Source organism: Manis javanica, chromosome 1, assembly GCF_040802235.1.
Source record: "Manis javanica isolate MJ-LG chromosome 1, MJ_LKY, whole genome shotgun sequence".
Taxonomy (NCBI): domain Eukaryota; kingdom Metazoa; phylum Chordata; class Mammalia; order Pholidota; family Manidae; genus Manis; species Manis javanica.
Genome location: NC_133156.1, coordinates 2,380,607 through 2,402,265, shown reverse-complemented (window position 1 = coordinate 2,402,265; position 21,659 = coordinate 2,380,607). Strand labels below are relative to the sequence as shown.

At 36.6% G+C, this 21,659-nt stretch overlaps 1 protein-coding gene across 1 annotated transcript in view; it reads right to left on the bottom strand.

The window, feature by feature from the left end:
• Positions 1-21,659, bottom strand: part of LOC140848566 (THO complex subunit 2-like) — a 76,666-nt gene that overhangs the window by 31,385 nt on the left and 23,622 nt on the right. Inside the window, 6 exon segments of the mRNA XM_073232789.1 lie at positions 1,266-1,373; positions 1,375-1,462; positions 2,691-2,863; positions 3,364-3,519; positions 5,687-5,779; positions 17,797-17,963. Coding sequence (XP_073088890.1) covers positions 1,266-1,373; positions 1,375-1,462; positions 2,691-2,863; positions 3,364-3,519; positions 5,687-5,779; positions 17,797-17,963 — 785 coding nt within the window.

Genomic DNA, 21,659 nt, shown 5'->3' with positions numbered 1-21,659 from the left:
CACACATCTTGGAATAGTTTGGCAAAAAGTTAAATATACACTTATCTGTATGGCCCAGCAATCCCATTCCTGGGGAAAAAATGTGCCTTCAACCCCCAAAGACTTGTATAAGAATATTCACAACAGCTTTACTTATAATAGCCCCCAACTAGAAACAACCCAAATGCCTCTCAACTGGTCAATGGATAAACTCTCATATGTCTATATAATGAAATATTACTCAGTAATCGAGGAACTACTGACCTGTGCAACAACTCGGACGAATCTCAAAAGCATCAAAGTGGAAGAAACTAGACAGAAAAGAGTATGCTCTATAGAACTCCATTTACATGAAGTTCTAGAAAAAGCAAGACTATAGTGACAGAAAGCCTACCAGTGGTTGCCAGGAACCAGAAATGAAGGGGAAGGAATTGACAAGAGGGAACTTCCTGGGGTGATGAAAATATTTAATGTCATCATTGTGGTGGTGAACACACAACGTGTGCACATCTGTTAAAACTCATCAAATTATACACTTAAGATGAGTGAAGTTTACTGTATGTCAATAATAACTCAAAGATGATTTAAAATAAAGCAGCACAAATGGTTACTCATAGAGTAGCGACCACAAGGAGTACAAGGAAAACTCTGGTGCACCGGTACTGTTGTATTTCTTAATCTGGGTGGGGGACACATGGGTATTCTGTTTGGAAGAAGCCACTGAGTTGTACAATTATGACTTGTGTACTTTATTTCAATGAAAAGCTTACTATAAAAACTAAGGAATGGGTCCTCCTCAACAGTTTGGATTTCATACAAATCATGGCAATGATTAAAAATTGCAGCTAAGAAAATAACTGAGCAGAAGAAAAGCAAGAGGAAAGAACACTGAGTCAACCACTAATTATAAGGTGATTCAAAAGCAATCACTTGTTCCAAAGCATATTTTCCTATGTGGGTGACAACTAATAATCAAGCTAAATTCAAGTTTTATGTATCTATATATGTCTATACATACATACATGCATACATACATACATACATACATACATACATATATATATATACATATATATATATAGAGAGAGAGAGAGAGAGAGAGAGACAGAGAGAGAGAGATAGAGAGAGAGAGGATACAATGGACTTTCCCCAAAACTTTAACCATCAACCTTTTTTTCTTAAGTTCATGTTCTTTTAATTTCAAGAGAAATAAAAACAGAAATAAGCTCAGAACATGTTCACTCCACAACTTAGTTTTCTGCTTGGAAAAAAAGACTCTTACTAACCTCCTTCATAAATGATTTGCCAATGCGCACCACTTTTGTGAATAAAATGGGATCATGAGAAAGATGAGGACCAAGGTAATAGAACATACTGAAGACATCTCTCCTCAAAGTCTTCAAAGCTCTCTGCTTGCTTTGGTGCTCTCTTAGTTTGCAAAGCATTAACAGGTGAGCCTTTAGCACCTTCAGGAATGCCAACTCTATAAAAGGAAGTAAAATTCTTATTAATACTATTGAATTGCCCATTTTAAATTAATACAGTCATATTAATCAGTAAGTAAAACCTTCCTTGCTCATATTTGCTTTCTATATTTCAACTGTGCCTAACTTTATTCTACCAGATAATTTAACTAGTAGAAAATACAAAACCAATACTCATTTGAAAAAAAATCAAGAACTCAGAGGAGAATGCTTTAAATTTAGAGCCTAAGAAAAGGAAATAAGAAAAATGCAAATTTCAAGTAACACTTAACATACATCATATGAATTTGTTTTTAGTTAAACTTGGCCAGTATCAGGAATTTGAATATGGGCATGGGGAACAAGGGATGGATGTCAGAGACACTGGAAGATGAAACAGAAAAATATGGATAAAACAACACTGACTTAAGTCAATAAACATTTCTCAATCTGTGTTCCACTAGCTAGACGGAGTATGAGGTAGGTGGTGGGAGGGAAGGTGAGCAGCATAAGGAAAGAGTGTGTCACACTAAAAAGCACAGCATGCCCAGAGTTCTCACCTGCTGTGGAGTCACAGGGGTCACTCTCTGAGAAGAAGCCTTCATGGTCCACAGCCCAGGTGGCACTGAAGGCAGCAGCCAGCCGCTACCCACAAGTCACAAGGCTGGGGCTTTTGAGGCAGGCTCTGCTCTCTGGGGCGGAAGCCAGAGCTTCTGCCAATACTGCTCCTAAGTATCCTGCAAGTAGGCTGAGGACTAGAGGACTGGTCGACACAGTAACTAGGGATGATGAGGGAGGCTGCACTAGCAATTTCCCCAACAGCAGCCTAAATGTCAGGAAAGATAAGGCAAGCAGAGAGGCAAAGGCCTCACTCAGAGCCACTCAACGCAGGATAGAGGAAAATACACTAAGTAAAAACCTTAGAATTCTCTGCCCCTCAGATAGGAGGAAAAGTAAAGAACAGAAGAATGGAGTTTTCACTCTCAATGGAACAAACTCAACCTAGAAGTCTAACCTATACTTTTTAGACTACACTGCAGCACACACTCTGTAACACCTGATATAGACGTTAGGAGACAAATCACTAATTAACACATATCAAACTGATACACTGTGATTAATTTGTATCTTCTGATAAAACATACTAAAATATATGTTTGGTTTGAAGAGACATGATAAACATGCAGATTTTTTTATAGTCCTAAACTAATTCTACCTCAATGAGTACTAACGCATATACTAACATACCTTCGGTAGAGCGGCTCAATAGTTATGTGAATAAGCTTGCAAATAGCAAGGGCTATTAGCTTATGTGAAGCTGCATAGTATGGAGGCATCTGATCCATAATGTTCTGGGCATGCGGCCAATCACCAATCTTTAACAAGGCTTCCAACAAACCAAGTTTTTGGTTGTCAGGTGGCTAAAAATAAACAATTACAGTAAGAATACAGACCAGACACCAATAAATCCTAATTTCTTTATTTTTAAAAAATTGAGCTAAATAATACAACAATGTATGTCAACTATGGCTGCCATTCATGGTAAATGCAATGGTATTTTCCAGAAACTACAATCAAGTTTTTTACCAACTGAAAAAAAAACAGAATCTGTTTTTTCATTTAGCAGACACAGTGTGACAGTTTTTAGACTAAGGATTATATACTACACTGTACTTAATGTTCTGTGCCACAGCAAACTAGAACTCATTCACCTTTGAGAACCCCTTGGGACTTCAGAGACAGAGCACAAATAAAAGTCACAAATACATTTGTGATTTTACTTAGAACTCATTTTGAAATGTATGTAAGAAATCAAACCACCTTTCTTCAGCATAATCAAAATTAATAAATTGTTGATTAACTAATTAAATAATTCTAAATCCAGAAGACAATGTTGATTTTACTAGAATGAACCACATACCTTCTCTACTTTCTCCTCTTCTTTTTCCTTTTCTTTGTCTCGCTCATCCATTTTTTTGGAAGACAATACAACCATTGTAAGTTTTCTAACAATTTGCTTAGCTTCCACAATTTCTCGTTTGTGTTCAGCCATAATGCAATTATCAGCTGGAAGAAGCTAAAAATGGTTCATTAAAATTTCATATAACAGCTAATACTATTTGCACATAAAAAGCAAACACTACACTCAATAAAACTGAAAATAACAAAGTCAAGCTTATTCATGGCCATGATATCCCTTCTAAATAAGTTTCTCTCCATTATAATTTTATAATCTAATTAAGAGCTTAAATTTTGTATACCTTTTAACATCTTGTAGCAGTTCAAAGTTTCATGTTAACACAATACTATAACAGTGATGCTTACCACTGAACTTGGTTTACCCAATAAATGTATACCTGTTCCATTAAAAATATCAGATTACCCCTCTAAAGGACAAACTCCAAATTAAATAAAGTACTACATAGAGATACAATTTGGGAGAGGTGAGCTACTGAATTACATAACAGCATAAATTTGATTCCTCTAAATGAAAAATCTAAAGTAGAAAAATTATAAACAATTTGACATCTTAGTTGTCATTTCCTAGACAACTATATGACTTAAGTCACAAACTAGTTTCTAGTTTATTACTATTGTGTATAGCTGACCCTCCAACATGAAAAAGGACTGAGTATCTCAAAGACAGCCATCTTGTATGCATGGAAGATGGTTAATGTAGACATTTCATAAAGTAACCCAGACACAAAGAAAAACACAGAAAACAATCCATTATTTAGTAGTTTCTGATAGGCATTATAGTGAGCTATAAAAGTATACCCGCCCCAAGAAATGCATAATCTAATAATTCAGTAGCTAAATCTAATGCAAAGTAAACCAGCAGCAAATAAGAAAAGGCAACAGTGAAATAATAAACTACATATTGTAGACTTTGTCCCATTAGTCAAAAGAGGGGGTGGAAGACAAGTCACTATAGACTGGTACAAGGAGTTAAACTTTTGTCATTCATTATGCTCTCCACTGCTTATTCTTTTTGCCCTCTATTTTTATTGTTTTCCTATATATCTTCTGTAGGTCCCCATCTTTTATAGGGTCCCCATCTTTTATATAGAGTACTGCCATTTGTCTCTAAAATTTCTCATTACAATGGATGAACTTTAAGCTTCTTAAATTTCTTTTTCTAGTTTTGTCTATTTTGGGAATGTATTACTGGGTGCATATAAAGTTACAACTGCCACGCCACATCTTGCTAGTGAACACATGCTTATTATGAAGTGAACACAGTTCAGCCCCAATCCATTTCTCCATCTTCATTTCCCGTACATACCAGCCCAGGGTCCAATGACTTTGAGCTTCCTGATGTTCCCCTGAGGTGATGATAAGGCCGTTTCAAACCTCCACCTCTATACCCAGTTCATTTTACTTACAAAGCTTCCTACCTTGTAAGCTTAGCCAACACCTACACATCTATCAAGATCCCAGTTCAACATCACTAGTCTGGAAAAGCCTTCCAACATAGAGAGTCACTATCTATCCTAAGACCCAACAGCACTCTGTGAATACCTCCAGCAGAGTACTTACTATATAATGCAAAATGTTTCTCCCTTGCTAGACTATGACTGCCTCCAAGGGAAAGACCAAGTTGTAGTCAACTCTGTAAACCACAGTACATGATAATCAAGAAAGTTGGAAAGTGACTGCAAAAGCAGTGAAGGTTATGTCAGCTTTGGACAAGTTTAAGTTCACAGATACCCTAGCACACAACCTAATAAAACAGTAATTGGTATACTACAAACTTAGTTTTATTTAAACTGACAGGCTAAATTGTTGCTAAACTAGAGGTCATCAATCACAATCTCATACATACTCTTCTAGACCCTGGCTCCAGCAATTCATCCTAAATGCCTAAAATTAACATTTTGGGGAAAAGGAACAAGTATCTAGGTAATCCCACATTTCCTGTTATTTAGGTATAATAGAGAAGTCTAAATCCACACTGTTTAGAATTTGGCTTCTCCCCCATGAGATATGCCTTGATGACAACTGAGAATGTCATATCCAACTTTGAATCCTGCAAGGATGATTAAAGTATCTGATTTCCACAGTTTGACAAAGCATTAAATTCATTCCCTTTATAAAGTAAACACAAAGCAATGAAGCATTAAGGCTTCAAAAATTAAGACGTGAAAGCCTAGGACCAACCTTGGAGTGCTATAAAGGCTGTCTACTCCTCCCCGCACCCCTGGGATGGACAACTAAATATTGTTAGCAGCCTATTGACTTACATGTACATAAAGATCATCTAAATCAATAATATTAAATTGTAGAAGTACTGCTGCAGCTCTGTATAAAGATGAAGGGGTCTCTCCATTTAGTTCCTTGAAGAACAGAAGAAAAGTTTCTCCTTAGTGCACAAAATACAATTAAAATCATATCCTTTACCTACCAATAATTAAGAGCAAAGAGACTAAATAACTCTAGGTTAACAATAAGCTTCATTCTTCTTCCTGATCATACATAACATCTGAATGCAGGACAAAGATACTTATCTCAACATCCCTTTTCATATTAGAACATCTTCTAAAGAGCATGAGGAAAGATTTCAAAATGGATACACTATACAATGCATGCTAATAGTTTAATAAAATCTGGAAATTGAATAGAGTAACACTTTATACTGCATAATATTTAGTTTGGGTTTCTGTTTTTGTGTTTTCTTACCTGGCTTTTTTAGGTGTTCTCAGTGGAGATGCAGATAGACGGACAAATTGGTAAGTGCAGCACTTTCTGTGTCTGCTTTAATTTTTTTCTCCCTATTCTTTTATTTCTTGGTTTTGTGCTATGTAAATTAGCAGATTACCCCTTCAAAACAGGTCTCTATACATATTACACATGGATAAACCAACATTTTAAAATAAAAATGGTCAATTCTAGGCCAGCCCTGCAGACCCTGCATAGAAACAAGGATATCTGATGCTGTCAGGAAGACCTTTCCCTAATTTTTAAACTGCTTGTGGTCAGATGAATGGAAGAGTGAAGTGAGGACAACTGGCAATTACTAAATGGCCAAAAGAAAATAAAAAGCAAACAGTAACAATATACTGTTTTGCTTCTCAAAACTGAAAATGAGATCTTTGTAAGGCTTCCCCCACAACTGTGATAGGTGTTTTGCACATACCATATGAACCTAAAAAAGCAAATAGGTTTATCATAAAAAAAGGCATTTTTCTACTCTAATTTTTAAGACAGATAAGAGATGTCATCAACTTAAGAGTTTAATTCTAAACTTTTGTACATGGTTACTTAGTATCAAAACATGTTCCCATAAAAACAAATGGTAGTCAGGATTTCAGAGCAAACCCACAAAACCTCACTACCTGACCTGAATCCACCAGGTATTATTCTCATTATTTCCATTATCTTTATTTAAATGAGTCACCACAAGCCCCCAACTCCCAGCCATACGTCAGCTTCCATACTCTGCTCCTGATACTGCCCTGCACAATCCTTATTCTGTCCTGTCCATTCCACTTTTCCACATTCTCAAGAAACTTCCATGGAATCCTCTTGACTTCATGACTCGTCCTCAGCAAAACCCCCTATATCTGAACCTGTCCTCTAAATGTCCCCTCCACCTTCATGCCTGAACAGAGCCTAGCACTCTCTAGGAACACCACTCCCACTGTAACCTGGTGGCTATTTTCCCCAGGCCCCACACTACTAGGCCTGTAGGTGAAGTACGAATCATGTTTGCTTTTAATAGTTGTTTTCAGTCTATTTTTTTCCCCTGCACCCTCACTAAAACCCACCCAGCTTTGGATTTCTTATCAATCACTACTGCTGTTAACTAGTTTTATTCCATCATAGTCAAATAATATGTTTTGTACAAATGTACTTAGACTTACTTTGCCATCCAAGGGTCTTCCCTGGAGAATGTTATATGTGCAGTTAAGAATAATGTGTCATCTATTGTTAGGTAGAGTGTTCTATATATGCCTGTCAATTCTAATTGGTTTATAGAGTGAAGTCTATTTTGCCTGATATTCAAAGAGCTACCCAGGTCTCTCCTGGATGTTATTTGCATGGGATACCAATGCCCACACTTTCACTTTCAACATATTTGTATCTTTGTATTTAAAGTGAGTCTTACAGATAGCATAAAGTTGGATCATGCTTTCTTATACATTCTATCGAACTGTGTCTTTTTTATTACAAAGTTTAATCCATTTACATTTAAAGTGTTATAGTTTACCCTTGAACAATGCAGGATGGCTAGGTTAGGGGTGATGACCTCCACACAGTTGAAAATCCACACATAACTTCTGACTCCCCAAAAACATAACTACTAATAGCCTACTGACAAGAAGCCTTACCATTAACATGAACAGCTGATTAACATATTTTCTGTTATATGTATTATATACTGTATTATTACAATAAAATGTTTTTTTTCAAATTGTCACAAATCTCAAAAACATTTCCCAATATATTTATTGGAAAAATTCCCCATGTAAGTGCACCTGAACAGTTCAAACCCATGTTGTTTAAGGGTCAACTGTACTGACAAGGAAGGCTTTCTGCCATTTTGCTATTCGTTTTCCATGTCTTACATTATTTTTTGTCCCTCATTTCCTCTAGTATTGCTTTCTTTTGTGCTTGTTTTTTTTAGAATGTACCATTTAGTTCCCTTCTCCTTTCCTTTTCTGTGTGTTTTTTAGTTATTTTCTTATTGGTTACCTGGGATATTACAATTAACATTTTAAACTTGTAATAACATAGTTTGAATTAATACCAACTTAGTTTTAATACTATATAAAAACTCAATGTAATAGTATACAGAAAGCACGTATATATCTCTATCCCTCCAGTGTTACACAATGTGTGCCAATTACATTTATAATTACTGTTTAATGCCTTTGTCTTTTAAATCATATAGGAAAAAAGGAAGGCCTACAACTAAAAGATACAGTAATATTGGTTTTATATTTACCTATGCAGTTACCTTTACCAGGGTTCTTTTTATTTCTTGATATGGCTTCAAGTTACTACCTAGTGTCCTTTCATTTCAGTCTGAAGGACTCCCTTTAGCATTCTTGAAGGGCAGGTCTACTAGTCCAGCTCATAATCTCTCATTGTTGAAGGGCAATCATGTTCAGTATAGAATTCCTGGTTGTCAGTTTTATTATTTTAGCATTTTATATACACCATCCCACTGCCTTCTGAAGAGAAATCAGCTGTTCATCTTATGACAATCTCTGGTATGCAATGGGTCACCTGTTTTGCTGCTTTCCAGATTCTCTGTCTTTTGATGATTTGACTAAAATGGGTCTCAGTGCAGACAGATATCCTTTGAGTTTATCCTGCTTGGTATTAATGGAAAGTCTTAGATGTGCACATTCATCTCTTTCTTCAAATCTGGGAAGTTTTCAACCATTATTTTTTCTGTCCCTTTCCCTGTCCTCAGCTTTTGGGACGCGGTAATGCCCATATTGGTACAGTTGATGGTGTCCTATAGGTCTCTTAGGCTCTGTCATTTTCCTTCATTCTTTTCTATTTCAGCTCCTCAGCCTGATCTACTTCAATTGACTCATCAAGTTGGCTGTTTCCTCAGCCTCCTCCACTCTGCTCTTGTGCCCCTCTAGTTAATTTTTCACTTCAGTTATACTTTTTGACTGCAGAATTTATTTGGTTCCTTTCTTATTATTTCTATTTCTTTATTGATATTCTCTACCTGGTGAGACAGTGCTTTCCTGGTTTGCTTTAGTTCCTTGCCCATGGTTTCCTATAGATCATAAGCGTATTTAGAAATGTTAGTTTAATTGACCTAGTAGGTCCATCACCTGGGCTTCCTCAGGGACAGTTTCTACTAATTTATTTTTCCTTGTGAATGAGCCATGCTTTGTTTTGCATACCTCATTTCTTCATGAAAACCAGACGTTTTGAGGATCATGTGACAACTCTTAAAATCAGATCCTGCCGCCTCTCTGAGGGGTTTGTTGATGCTGCTTATTATGGGTTATTGTTGCTTGCTTTTTTAGTGACTTTTCTAAACTCACTTTGTAAAGTCTGTATTATTGTCTTGTGTGGCTACTTAAATCTGTGTTGTTAGCTTTGAATTTTCTTAAAGGCCTGAAGCCAAAACAAAAAGAAAGAAAAAAGAGAAAAAAAAATACTCCTCTGGTCTTTGCACACTGGCTGTATTGTTAGGGCCTCCTCAACACTCGGCCAGGTCATTTGCAACTCTGCCTTAGTTTTCACTTCCCGCTTGTGCAGAGCCTGAAGGTCAGCCAGAGGAAAAGGCTTAGGGGTCTTCTCAGCTCTTTTCTGAGCCCGCATTCAGTTCTGAGCATGTACGTGGCCATTTTTCCTGCAATTCCCTGGTATATGAAAGAGCGTTTTAAAAATCCTTATTCTCCCACGTATCTCCTTATCCAACTCCTTCCTTTCTAGGCTTTCAAGTCTCTCTATTGCTTATTTGATTGTTGTCTCTTGCTCCAGGCTGCTAAAGCCAATAGTTGTGCTTTTAAATGCTTTTGTCAAAACTACCCCAGCCCTGGGGATAGCGCCAGTCTGGTGAAACAAAGACAGGCCCTTGCACCAGTCCTTCAGGAAGCAGCCAGACAGGTCACAACCCACAGCTCTTTGAGAACAATTCTTTGTATCCTCTGGCATTAGCAATCTGCACTAGGAATGTGGGCTTCTATCGTCTCACAGACACCACCAATCTGGGTGTGAGCGATAGTAGGCAAGCAATTTAAGACACCACAGTGCTCTCTTACCCCAGACCAGCATCTTCTTTCTTCACCAAGCCTTTTCTTGGTCGCTTCAAGGTTTTTGCTAAATTCCAGAGTTCTGTAAAAGTTGACTGAGAGTTTTTGCCAATTCACTGGTTGCTTTTATGGAGGGACAGAGCTCTGGACGTCCCTACTATGCCATTTTCAGTGCTGTCCTATTGCTGCTATCTGTGGACCCCTGGTCACTATCCTTCATTTAGCAATGGCCTTCACTGTCACTGTCTTAACTCTATTCATTTCTTAATTTTTGGAGATTTTCATATATACGTAAGTGATCCTTCCATCGAGCTGCCTTCTCAGTTCCTTGAATTCCTCTCTTCCAAAGACCTTCTCCTCTACACTATTTCAGCCATTAGCTCCATATCCTAAACTTTAAAATTACCAATAGCTACAACCCCTCCAATATGCTGATTTCAAGTACCCACCCTCAAGTGGGTCCTTAATGCTGCTGGCCAATCATATTCTATTTTCTCTTGTCCATTCATTGCCCTACACAACTATTTCCTACCCTCTTTCCTAACCTCCATACCTCCTCTTTCATCCTCTCTGTCAGAGGCTGACCCTGCTTCCTATTTCAGCAAGAAAACGGGAGCAATTAACAGGACTGCTATAAACTTTCACCACCATATATACCCTCCTACCAACAATTGTACCTACATATGCTGCCTTTCTACCTATTATTACAGATGAACTCTCTATGCTCATATTTAAAGCCAACACATCCACTTATGCCATAGACTCCAGTCTATCTTACTCAAAACACTATTCCAATAATTCTCTCCTCTCTCCTACATCTCCAGGTTTCCTCCTCTCCACTCAGTCGTTCCCATTAGCATACATATGTTCTCTTTCCCATATTCAAAAAAACCCTCAAGCTCACATTCTCCTGCCAGCTACCACCTCATTTGTCTGTCCCTCTTGGTAGAAACTCCTTTATATAGTTGTCTATTCTGTCTCTAATTTCACTCTCCCCATTCTCTCTTAACGCCACCCTAACTCTACCAAATTGGCTACTTTAGACCTCTCTGCTGATAAATCCAATGATCAATTTTTAGTCATCTCAAATGACCGCCCAGAGGCATTTAACAGAGTTCATCATTCCTTCTTCTATATAGCTTACAAAAAGATGCTACATTCTGTTTTCCTCTTACTTTATATGTTCCTGCTATACCTGCTTTGCTGGTTCCTCCTCTTCTCCCAGGCCCCTTAACATTGGCGTACCCCAAGGCTCAGCTGTTGATTCTCTCCTCTTGTCTCTCCATATTGAACCCTTGTTGAGTTTATACAGTATCACCACTTTAAATATCTACATGCCTTTGACATCAATATTCTATCACTAGCCCATTCTGTTCTCTTGGACACCAGATCCATATATCCAATTATTTACTCAACATCTGCACTTGGATATCTAACACAACCTCAAACTTAACATGTCCAAAACTAAATTCCTAACTCCTATTCTCAACACTCCAAACCCATTCCACCTAAAATTTACCCTATCCCAATGATGACAACATCACCTTTTTAAATGGTCAGTCCAAAAAAAATGTTAAGATAGTCCTTAACTCTACTTTCTCACATTCTGTATCTAATCCATTAGCAAATACTACTGACTCTACCTTCAAATTATGTTCAGGATCTCGTCAACTTCTACTGCTACCATAACCATATTGATTCTTTGAAAACCTAAGCCAACACGCAAATGCACTCTGTCTTTTTGTCTCTTTTGTCTCTTTCTCACACACTCACCACTCATATCACCATTAGAGGTGGCTACTAAAGAGGCTCCTCACTCTGCCAGCTAGTAACTAATGGGGGAAAAAGTAAAGCATTTTCCCTGGCTTTCATAGGAACTTCATTTCAGGGTAACCAAACAACCCAAGTTTATAAGGGACAACTCTTCTTTATAGAAGAATGACAGCTAATAAATGTAGGGGGCATGATAAAATTAGTGAATGAAAAATTTGGAACTGCTAAGGAAATAACTGATTCAGGAAAGGATCATCCATCTATTCTAAGACACTTAATGTAAGGTTGATGAAAAACTGGATATTCACATGGTACCAAAGTGACAAACTACAGATTACTTGCTATCGGCAAGGACGGAAATATTATTGTATAATGGAGATATTAGACTGTCACCAGTATTCTGGAATGTTAAAAGTCAGACAGATATTAGACATTATGTTATATGAAATATATAGTACAACCTATGAAATATTTCTGAGATAAAATATTTCACCTGAACACAGTCAAGACTTTAGACCTAACTCCAAATATAAAAGACAGGGGACAAAGAACAAATTAAACCAATCATGAAAAAGTAATTAGATAAATCCAAAAGGCAGAGTCTTCTATGGGAATGGTCTCTTCAAGAAGTCAATGCCATTAATGGTAAGGTGGGCACTATTCTAAACTAAAAGAGACTGATGAATCCTAACAATCAAATGTAATGTTTGGTCTTTGGATTATCACTTGAATGAACCAGCTATAAAATTTCAGGGATAATTTGGGAAATATGAATGTGGTCTGAGTTCACTATAACGATGGCAATCTAGTTAGATATGAAATTGGTATCATGGTACACAGAAAAATGACCTTTTAAAAAGCACACACTAACATATGTAGGAGTAAATGTTCATGATATCAGCAATACAAATAATTATTTCCAAAAAAGTATACCAACATGTTTATAAACTTGCTTCTAAGTGATGGGCTATGGGTATTTATTTCACTATTCGCTCTTCCCTATATGTTTGAAAATGTTCATAATAAAGTGGAAAAGAAAAAGAGAAATAAAATGAAAACACAAAGTCAGAGCATATCACTCTCCTACTCAAAATCCTCCACTGGCTTCATCCAGCATCAAAGTTAAAAACCTTGCACTAGGCTCTGTGTAATGTGGCCCCTCGTGTTAGACCTCATCCCCACCGCTCTGCCATTCAATCACCCTGACACACCCACACTGGTCTTCTTGCTATTCTTCAACACAACAGGCATGCTCACACCTTAAGGCCTTTGCACTGGCAGTTCTCTTAACCTGAAGGTTCTTCCCCAGATTTTCTGCACATTTACACCCTCACATCTTTTGTATCTTTGCTGAAATCTTACCTTTTTAACAAGGTCCACTCTCTCCATTCTACTCAAAATTGCAACCTACCACTCCCAACACTCCCAATCTTCCTTATCCTACTCTATGTTTGCCCCATCACAATGATCATCTTCTGACATACAATGTAACTTCCTTTGAATGTGAGGATCATGAAGGCAAGGATTTCTATTTGTTCACCCCAGCACCTGAAACATAGCCTAGCACACAAGAGGTGCTCAATCATTATTTCTTAAATGAATGAATTTCAGCTATAATACTGCCTAACCATGGCACCACTATTATTATTATTATTTTGTCTTGAATCCAGGAATGAAGGGGCTGTGATACGGGTGAGAGTGATCATCTTGCTCTTCTTTCTGATGGCAAGACAACTCCAGCCTAAGAGTCCTGGGGTACCCTCACACCTTCTAGTACTCCTTCCTTCCTCCTGTCCTTTGTGTTGACCCTCATGTTGTCCTGAAACCCTCTACTGTAGTAATCCCTGTTAGGAAAATCAATCAAATGTGCCTGCCCAATTTTCCAAAATGGTCGTGTGCTCTAAAACTGCTTATATCCCCTACTATCTTTCCAAGTCAAAACATCCAGTATGAGGAGGTTGAAACCAGAATAAAATCACTCTCACTGACTTCACAGCAAAATAATTAGCTTTGCCAAAAAGTTTTAGCAATGGGGGGGAGTGGGAAGAAGCCTGCCAATCCAAATAATTCCCAACTGGTGAAAATATGGGCTGTAGACAGGAGGAGTGAACATTTTCAGGTAGTGATAGGAAGAGGGGAGGGAGGAGTAAATTAAGGGACCGATAAACAGGGTGACCATACATGTCCAGGAACCAATTCCCAGGGGTGTAGCCCCTAAGCAGTTCCTGATTTTTTTTTTGAGAGGGCATCTCTCATATTTATTGATAAAATGGTTGTTAACAGGTAACAACAATAAAATTCTGTACAGGGGACACAATGCACAATCATTAATCCACCCCAAGCCTAATTCTCATCAGTCTCCGATCTTCTGAAGCACAGTGAACAAGTTCTTACATGGTGAACAAATTCTTACATAGTGAATAAGTTCTTACATGGTGAACAGTACATGGGCAGTCACCACAGAAACTTTCAGTTTTGATCATGCATTATGAACTACAAACAATCAGGTCAGATATGAATATTTGTTTGATTTTTATACTTGATTTATATGTGAATACCACATTTCTCCCTTATTATAATCATTATTATCATTATTATTTTTATTTTTAATAAAATGCTGAAGTGGTAGATAGATGCAAGATAAAGGTAGAAAACATAGTTTAGTGCTGTAAGAGAGCAAATGTAGATGATCAGGTGTGTGCCTATACGCTAAGTATCTAATCCAAGCTAGACAAGGGCAACAAAACATCCATGGATGCTGAAGATTTCTCTCAAAGCAGGGGGGGTGAGGTTCTGAGCCTCACCTCTGTTGATCCCCAAATTCTCACCTGATGGTCCCCCTGCGACTGTGCCTGTCTTAGGTTGTTCCTCCCTTGAGGAATCTTACCCGTCTCTGGCTAGCCAGTCATCTTCCGGGGCCATACAGGGAAATGTAAAGTTGGTAAGTGAGAGAGAAGCATTATTGTTTGAAAAGGTTAGCTTTTTACTTCTTTGCAGATTTATGCCCAGCATTTGTCTTGAGGTATCTTTACCACTTGGAAGAATTATGATACTCGGTAAATTCGATATGAGGCACGAATTCGATTTAAGGGTTGTAATTAGGAAGGAAGAAGAAAAGCTATAGAAGTAGCAGACGGAAGAAAACATGGGAAGATCGGTTATTTCTTGGACATATCTTCTTGTAGAGTAACCTGAGCATGTATAGGTTTTAAACTACTAATTAAATTGCACACACACATTAACATAATAAGAATACAGTTACATATCCAAAGCAGACCTACAATTACCAGCCATCTCCAGTGAAACCAAGAAAACCAGTTAGGCACCCTAAGCATCTGTGAAAACTTATCTGTGATATGATGGACATTGTCTAACTGAATTTAAATAGTTTGAGAAAAATCATACAATTTAAAACAACACATTCCTGGGAACTGTTCACATCCCATATGTTCTTTTAACAGTAGATAGTCTGTAGTCTCAAGATTTTGGAGCGCTGCAACTTGCACTTCTCCTAATTCTTAGCAGTTCCTGATTTTATGACTTTCCTTCCTTTACCTCCCACACTATAAAACTTCTAACACAAACACTTTTCTTCCCTTAACCTCAAGGGTCCTTAAGACTGCAGACTGTCACAACAAGATCACTTGGGCAATAGAAACAAGGGAATGGTGTTATAATTTGAGGGTTATTCTTTCTAATAATAGGTTATTTCAAAATCAAATATTTTTTGGTTGGGCATTTCTCATATAAGAAAAAGAGATTCTATTTTTGAAAAAAAGGATTATTCCAACATTGTCAAGACCCCCAGGGATATTTTAATTCAGCCCAAAAAGTGTTACCATTATGAGGAATATTTTCATATAAAAATTTCAGTTCTAAAACTCGCAATACTTGATGTTATGCAGTGGATTATCATTATTCACTGCAATATGGTCCAAGACCTACAATTTCCAAAGCCCTAACCTATACTCTAGTCATGCATGCTCAAGTTGAATTTCAGCTACCCTGTCATGTCAGCAGTTGGCTTCATGTTCTCAAACCCAAAACAACCACAGTGCCTCTTAAAATGTGATTAAATACTTTAAGTTCTCTTTGCCTGTACTAACACTTGCACAGTGGCCTCCCTGGCTGCTGGTGAAACAGGGGACAGCTGCTATCATCAATTCTTGAACAAAGATAAAGTGCTCTTGCCTGAAAACCCTGCCATGAGTCTTGTTTGGTATCAAAACGGTATACGCTTTCAAGTTCTCATCTGACTTCTCTTCTGCAACATCCCAAAAAATGGGAAATCAAAGATAAGCAAAGGCAGTAGGGGATATTATCATTTGAAAATCCTTAAAAAACTGTATTATTATCCTAAACTTGACCTTCAGAGAACAGGAATACACACTCTTCACCAGGGTATCCTCAGTGCCTAGCAAAGCAACACCATTATCACAAACACTCAATAAATCAGTATTTCTTGACTAGCTAAGTACCCCAGGCAGGAAAACAAATTAGGAAAGCTATACCAACAGGACAATGGAGGCCTTATTATGTTAAAATCCTCCATGCTATCAACAGTTATCTTCCTAAAACATAGATCACTCATTTACAATTAGTGAGCATGTACTCTAGGCTAAGTAGTAAATTAATTCAGAAAAATTAGTAAAACACAGACCTTGTCCTACGTGGCTTACAATCTTGCAAAGGATGTAGATATGTTTTATTCTAATATAACCTGATAAGTACCAGAATTCTGTGCCAAGTTTTATGAGAACAGAGATTAAAAAGTGACTAATTCTGCATGGGTGAAGTGTCAGTGAAGAAATTACAGAACAAGAAGCACTTGATTTTAAAGAATAAATAGGAGTTCACAAGATGAAAAGACAGGTGAGATGGTTGGGGAAGAACACTTTTCTAGTTATAAAGAACTGCATGTAAACAAAGGTTTATACGTAGCACTGTCTTTACCTAAATGCAGGAAATGGCTAGGAATTTCTTATGATGAGAATATTAGGTTTAAGAAAATGAAATCACTAAAGATGAGGATAGAAGGAAAGAATGGGGCTAGATTGTGAGGAGCCTTTCTACCATGTTTGGAAGTTTGAATTTCATTCTGCAGGCAGAGGTTTTTGTGCAGTGTGTCAATTACATCTATTTTAGAATGTAATAGTAATAATATGAAAAATGGATTGAAACAGAAATAATCCAAAGCATAGATTTGTTAGATAATTACTATAGTGTTTTAAATGAAAATTTATGCTACGATATGCCTTAAGAATTTATTCACATCCATAAAAAATTCCAAAGGTCACTGTGATGGGTACTATCTATTCAGTAAAATTCTAAATCAGCACAGATATCAAGGGACCTTGACAATCTAAAGTGCACCTAACTTTCCAACTTCACTTCTGGTCCCTTCTTTTCCCATCTTACAATCCAGCCACATCAGATTATGTACCATTTCTTCAATCTGTTGCATACATTCATACTGTCATGTCCTCACTCTCACAGTACTTGTTACGCCTGCATGGACAACTCTCAAAAAACTTCTACTCATCCTCCAAGAACCAGGTGAAAAAAAGGTCGTATCTCTAAGGTCCTCCCCGATTCCATCTCTTGAAAGGCAAATATTTATTATGCTTTCCTCTAGGCTTTCACATCAAACCATTCACCCTACTAATATAGCACTGATCATCTTGCTTTGTTACCTATCCATTTATCTTCTCTCCTCTGCTTGAATGGCTGAGCTGGAGCCAATCATTTACAAACAAAATCAAATTAAACTGTACATATAAAATGATGAAATTAACCTCCCCCTCTTTCTCCATTGATATATAGAGATACACATATACACATTTTTTTATTACCTGATAAAACTTGAACTTGGATCCAAGTATATGACACAGTGTTTGCGGTTCACACATACTCATATAAGATTCTAATAAAGATATAAAGAATTCATCGTGTTCTGGCCTGCATTCAAACACTTCTAAAATGACATCCAAAACTCTACTGGGATCCAGATTAAAGCATCCTGCAAGAGATGAGATACACACAAATTCAAAAGTGATTATACATCATTTCTACTGAAGCCATTAACTTTATGGGACAACCTACATTACAAGATAAAAATGTTTCTAAAAACAACTTCCTTTATAAATTTGCTTCCCCTTCCCCAGAAGAATATCTTCATAATTTTCAAGGTCATCAAGTCCATTCCCCACATTTTACATATAAGAAATGTGACTTTCCCAGCATTACAAAGTGGGTTAGTGATACAGCTGAAGCTCAGGATCTGCAACACTAAGTCAAGTAAACTTTCCTCTTTGCCACACTGTCTCATCAGTTACTCTCGCTAGTGAAAGAGATAAACATTGTTAACTCTTAGCAAAATATGAAAATCAAACAATGCATTTTACAAGTTAAGCAACTAAAGGAGATTTTTTAATGTTTTATATAGAAGTACTTTGAATGTTTACAAACAGTTAAAAGCTCAGATTCATGAACGCAGAACATACTGTTAGAATCATTTTTTAGTTTATTTTACATACACAACAAAGCTACAGAAAATAATTGTACCACTGATTTATACTTATGGTTTTGGGCAGCATTTATAAAGATAAGCAAGAGAGAAAGAAAAAAATAAGGTAGAGCAGGAGGAAAGAAGCACTGAATAAGTGCAGACGGCTACTTATCCATGCTAATCCCTTAAGGTAAGCTCAAAAGGGCCAATGGACACATATTTAATAAACCTGCCTATCAGCCACCCTACTCTTAGTAAATTATTACCTCTATTTGCATTCAGCTGCTGCCATATTATATTATAGTGCAGTGACATCATATACGCATTTAATTTATGAGAATACAACCATTTACACACAGCAAAGAAAATGATAGAAATAAACATTTAATTAAATGATACAGGCAATTCTACCCACCATTCCTCTCAATAAAATGTATACTTATGACCCAAAGTCAGCATGAGATGTTAATCTGCTATGCCATTTATATCAGTTCCCACATGTCTTATGCATTAAGCCAAATAGAATTCTAGTGTTTTAAATTACATATTTTTTCATTAGACTCAACCCGTACACACAAGCTAACCACTTCACGGTGGCAAGCAAATAAACACTGGCTAATGCAGCAGAAAATGGAACTGCGCTGAACTTAGGGAGAGGCATTATGTCAAACACTGTACCTAACAGATGACTTTGGGGATTTTTCAAAGAAAATTCTTACATAACCTATTTTATAAGATTTCCAGAGTTACTCCTATTAAATCTGCAACTATACTAAATGCTATAAAACTCATGTCTGATTCACACTATCTTGGCAATTACTTAGAAAACCAAATTCTTCAAATACTATAAGTATTTCTTTCCTCTTTTTATGAAATCTGAAGTTAAGAACACATTTTTTTCCCATTTCACATACTAAGGAAAAAATGAACTAACACATTGATGATGTCTTACTGAAAAGAGTTCCAATTTTTACAAATTCTCCAAAAAGATATTTACTTAAAGTTCTGGGAGGAAAATGTCTAAATATTTTAGCCCCTCCCTGTAACCCCAAAAAGTATGGCTCTCAAATAACAACTGAAAAAGTAAAATAAATGTAAAAGTGACTCCAAAATAGCAATTAGAATTTTTAAATGCTACTAGAAGAAATATAAAATATGAAATGGTACAACTACTTTGTAAAACCAGGAGTTTCCTTAAAAGTCAAATTACACCTCCCATATGACCCAGCCACTTCAATCCTAGGTATTTTCCCAAGGGAAGTAAATATCTATGTCCACACAAAGACTTGTACACAAATATTCCTAGCAGCTCTATACAATAGGACACACTCAAATGTCCATCAACATATGAATGGGTAAAGAAATTGTGGTACAGTATATTTGTAGTATATACAGTGGAACACCACTCAGGAATAACAAGGAAAGAACTGTTAATATATACAACATGCATGAATCGCAAAATAATGATGCTGAATGAAATAAGCAAGACAAAATAGAACATTCGCTATATGATTCCATTTATAAAAGAATTCTAGAAAATGCAACCTGGTCTATAGAGTCAGAAAGCAGGTCAGTGGTTGCCTGGCGAGGCAGTGAAGGGGAATGAAATAAAAAAGGAGGAAATTGGGGGGTGGGGGAGGAGGTAATAGAAACAAGCATTATCTAAGTTGCAGTGAGGTTTTCACAGGTGTATACATATGTTAAAACTCAAGATGCTCTTTAATTTGGACAGTTTATTATATGTCAATTATGCCTGAATAAAGATGGGAAAAATGCCTCCAAACTGCTAGTAACATTGACAATAAACATTATCAAAGGAAGATCTAGCAAATTCTCCAACCTTATAACTACTCCTACCTTTACTAAATGTAAAGATTCAATCATTATATAAAATGAATAATACTCTAACAGAAAGGACAAAAGATACACTGAATATAATTTTGAAAAAAATGGCTGGCTTATAATTAATTACCCATTAAGCTACATATACAAAACGTGTATATAAGAACTACAACAGCAACATGTTACATGGAAATGTTGTTTCATTCACATTAAAGTTTATATTTTTAGTTTCCTATAATATGAACCAATGACATGTTTTATGAAGCAGTGTTACTCTACTGAGACTTCTATCAATGACCTGCACTGTCAACTATCTACTAACTTCTTTCTAGGTGCAATTTAAGGCAGTAATCTAGAAGAGGCAGTATATGCACTTCTATTTATAACAGGTATCAACCTTGCATCTTTCAAAAAGAAGAACTGGCTAATGAATTTACTATTAAATGTCTCAAATGCCATCAGTTAGACCAATAAATTGGAGTGAACTTTGCTACGTAAGACAGAAAATGTAACCAAACCAAAGATTTTTAAAATGCTTTTTAAAACCTTACAGATTTGCTAAGTAACAGCTAAGCTATTTCATATACAATGGGACTCTAGTAACAATCAGTAATCTTGAATGTCCAAAGTAATTTTTTTCTAATGGCATCTGTGGCAGAACATTGGCACTCTTGTGCTCAAGCATCTTAGAAGGCTCTTGTCCACCCTAACCATCAGTAGTCATGTGACCTTACGCGAGAACATAAGCTTAGCTCCCTACCTCTTTCACCAGCTACATTAAGGAATATTTATAAGCACATATAATATCTTTACGACTTTTGAGGAACAGACAAAGGAACCATATCAGAAGGGAACAAGTGGGAAAATATAGAAATGGTGAATCTGTAATGGTGAAATTCCTTCATTTCAATAAACATAAATACCTACTATATACCAGATGTTGTGATACAGAGATTAATAAAATGCCTTCTCAAATCTTGAGGACTTCACACCTTTTGGGTGATAGATCTTTGAAAAAATGCACTGAAAAGTAACTGGAGTTTCCTCAAACATGGACAAGACAGCCAGTGTATGGAGCAAGTGATTTTAACTAGAGGCAAAAATATAATTAAACTGACAATGGTTGTTTTAGGAAAAGGCCAAATTGAGATTCTTAACAGGAAAAAAAAACCCAATGTAATATTGTAAACATGATTGAGAGAGATGCCTAGCCCATAATGTCAAACAATATGATAGCTCCAGTAACCATGTGTCTGATATAACAGACCTTCCAATACAGAAAAAAACTTATTTTGAATAAAACAACATGATCTGGCATCTAGAATTCACTTTAGAAATAGGCTATACTATGGTCTGAATGTTTGT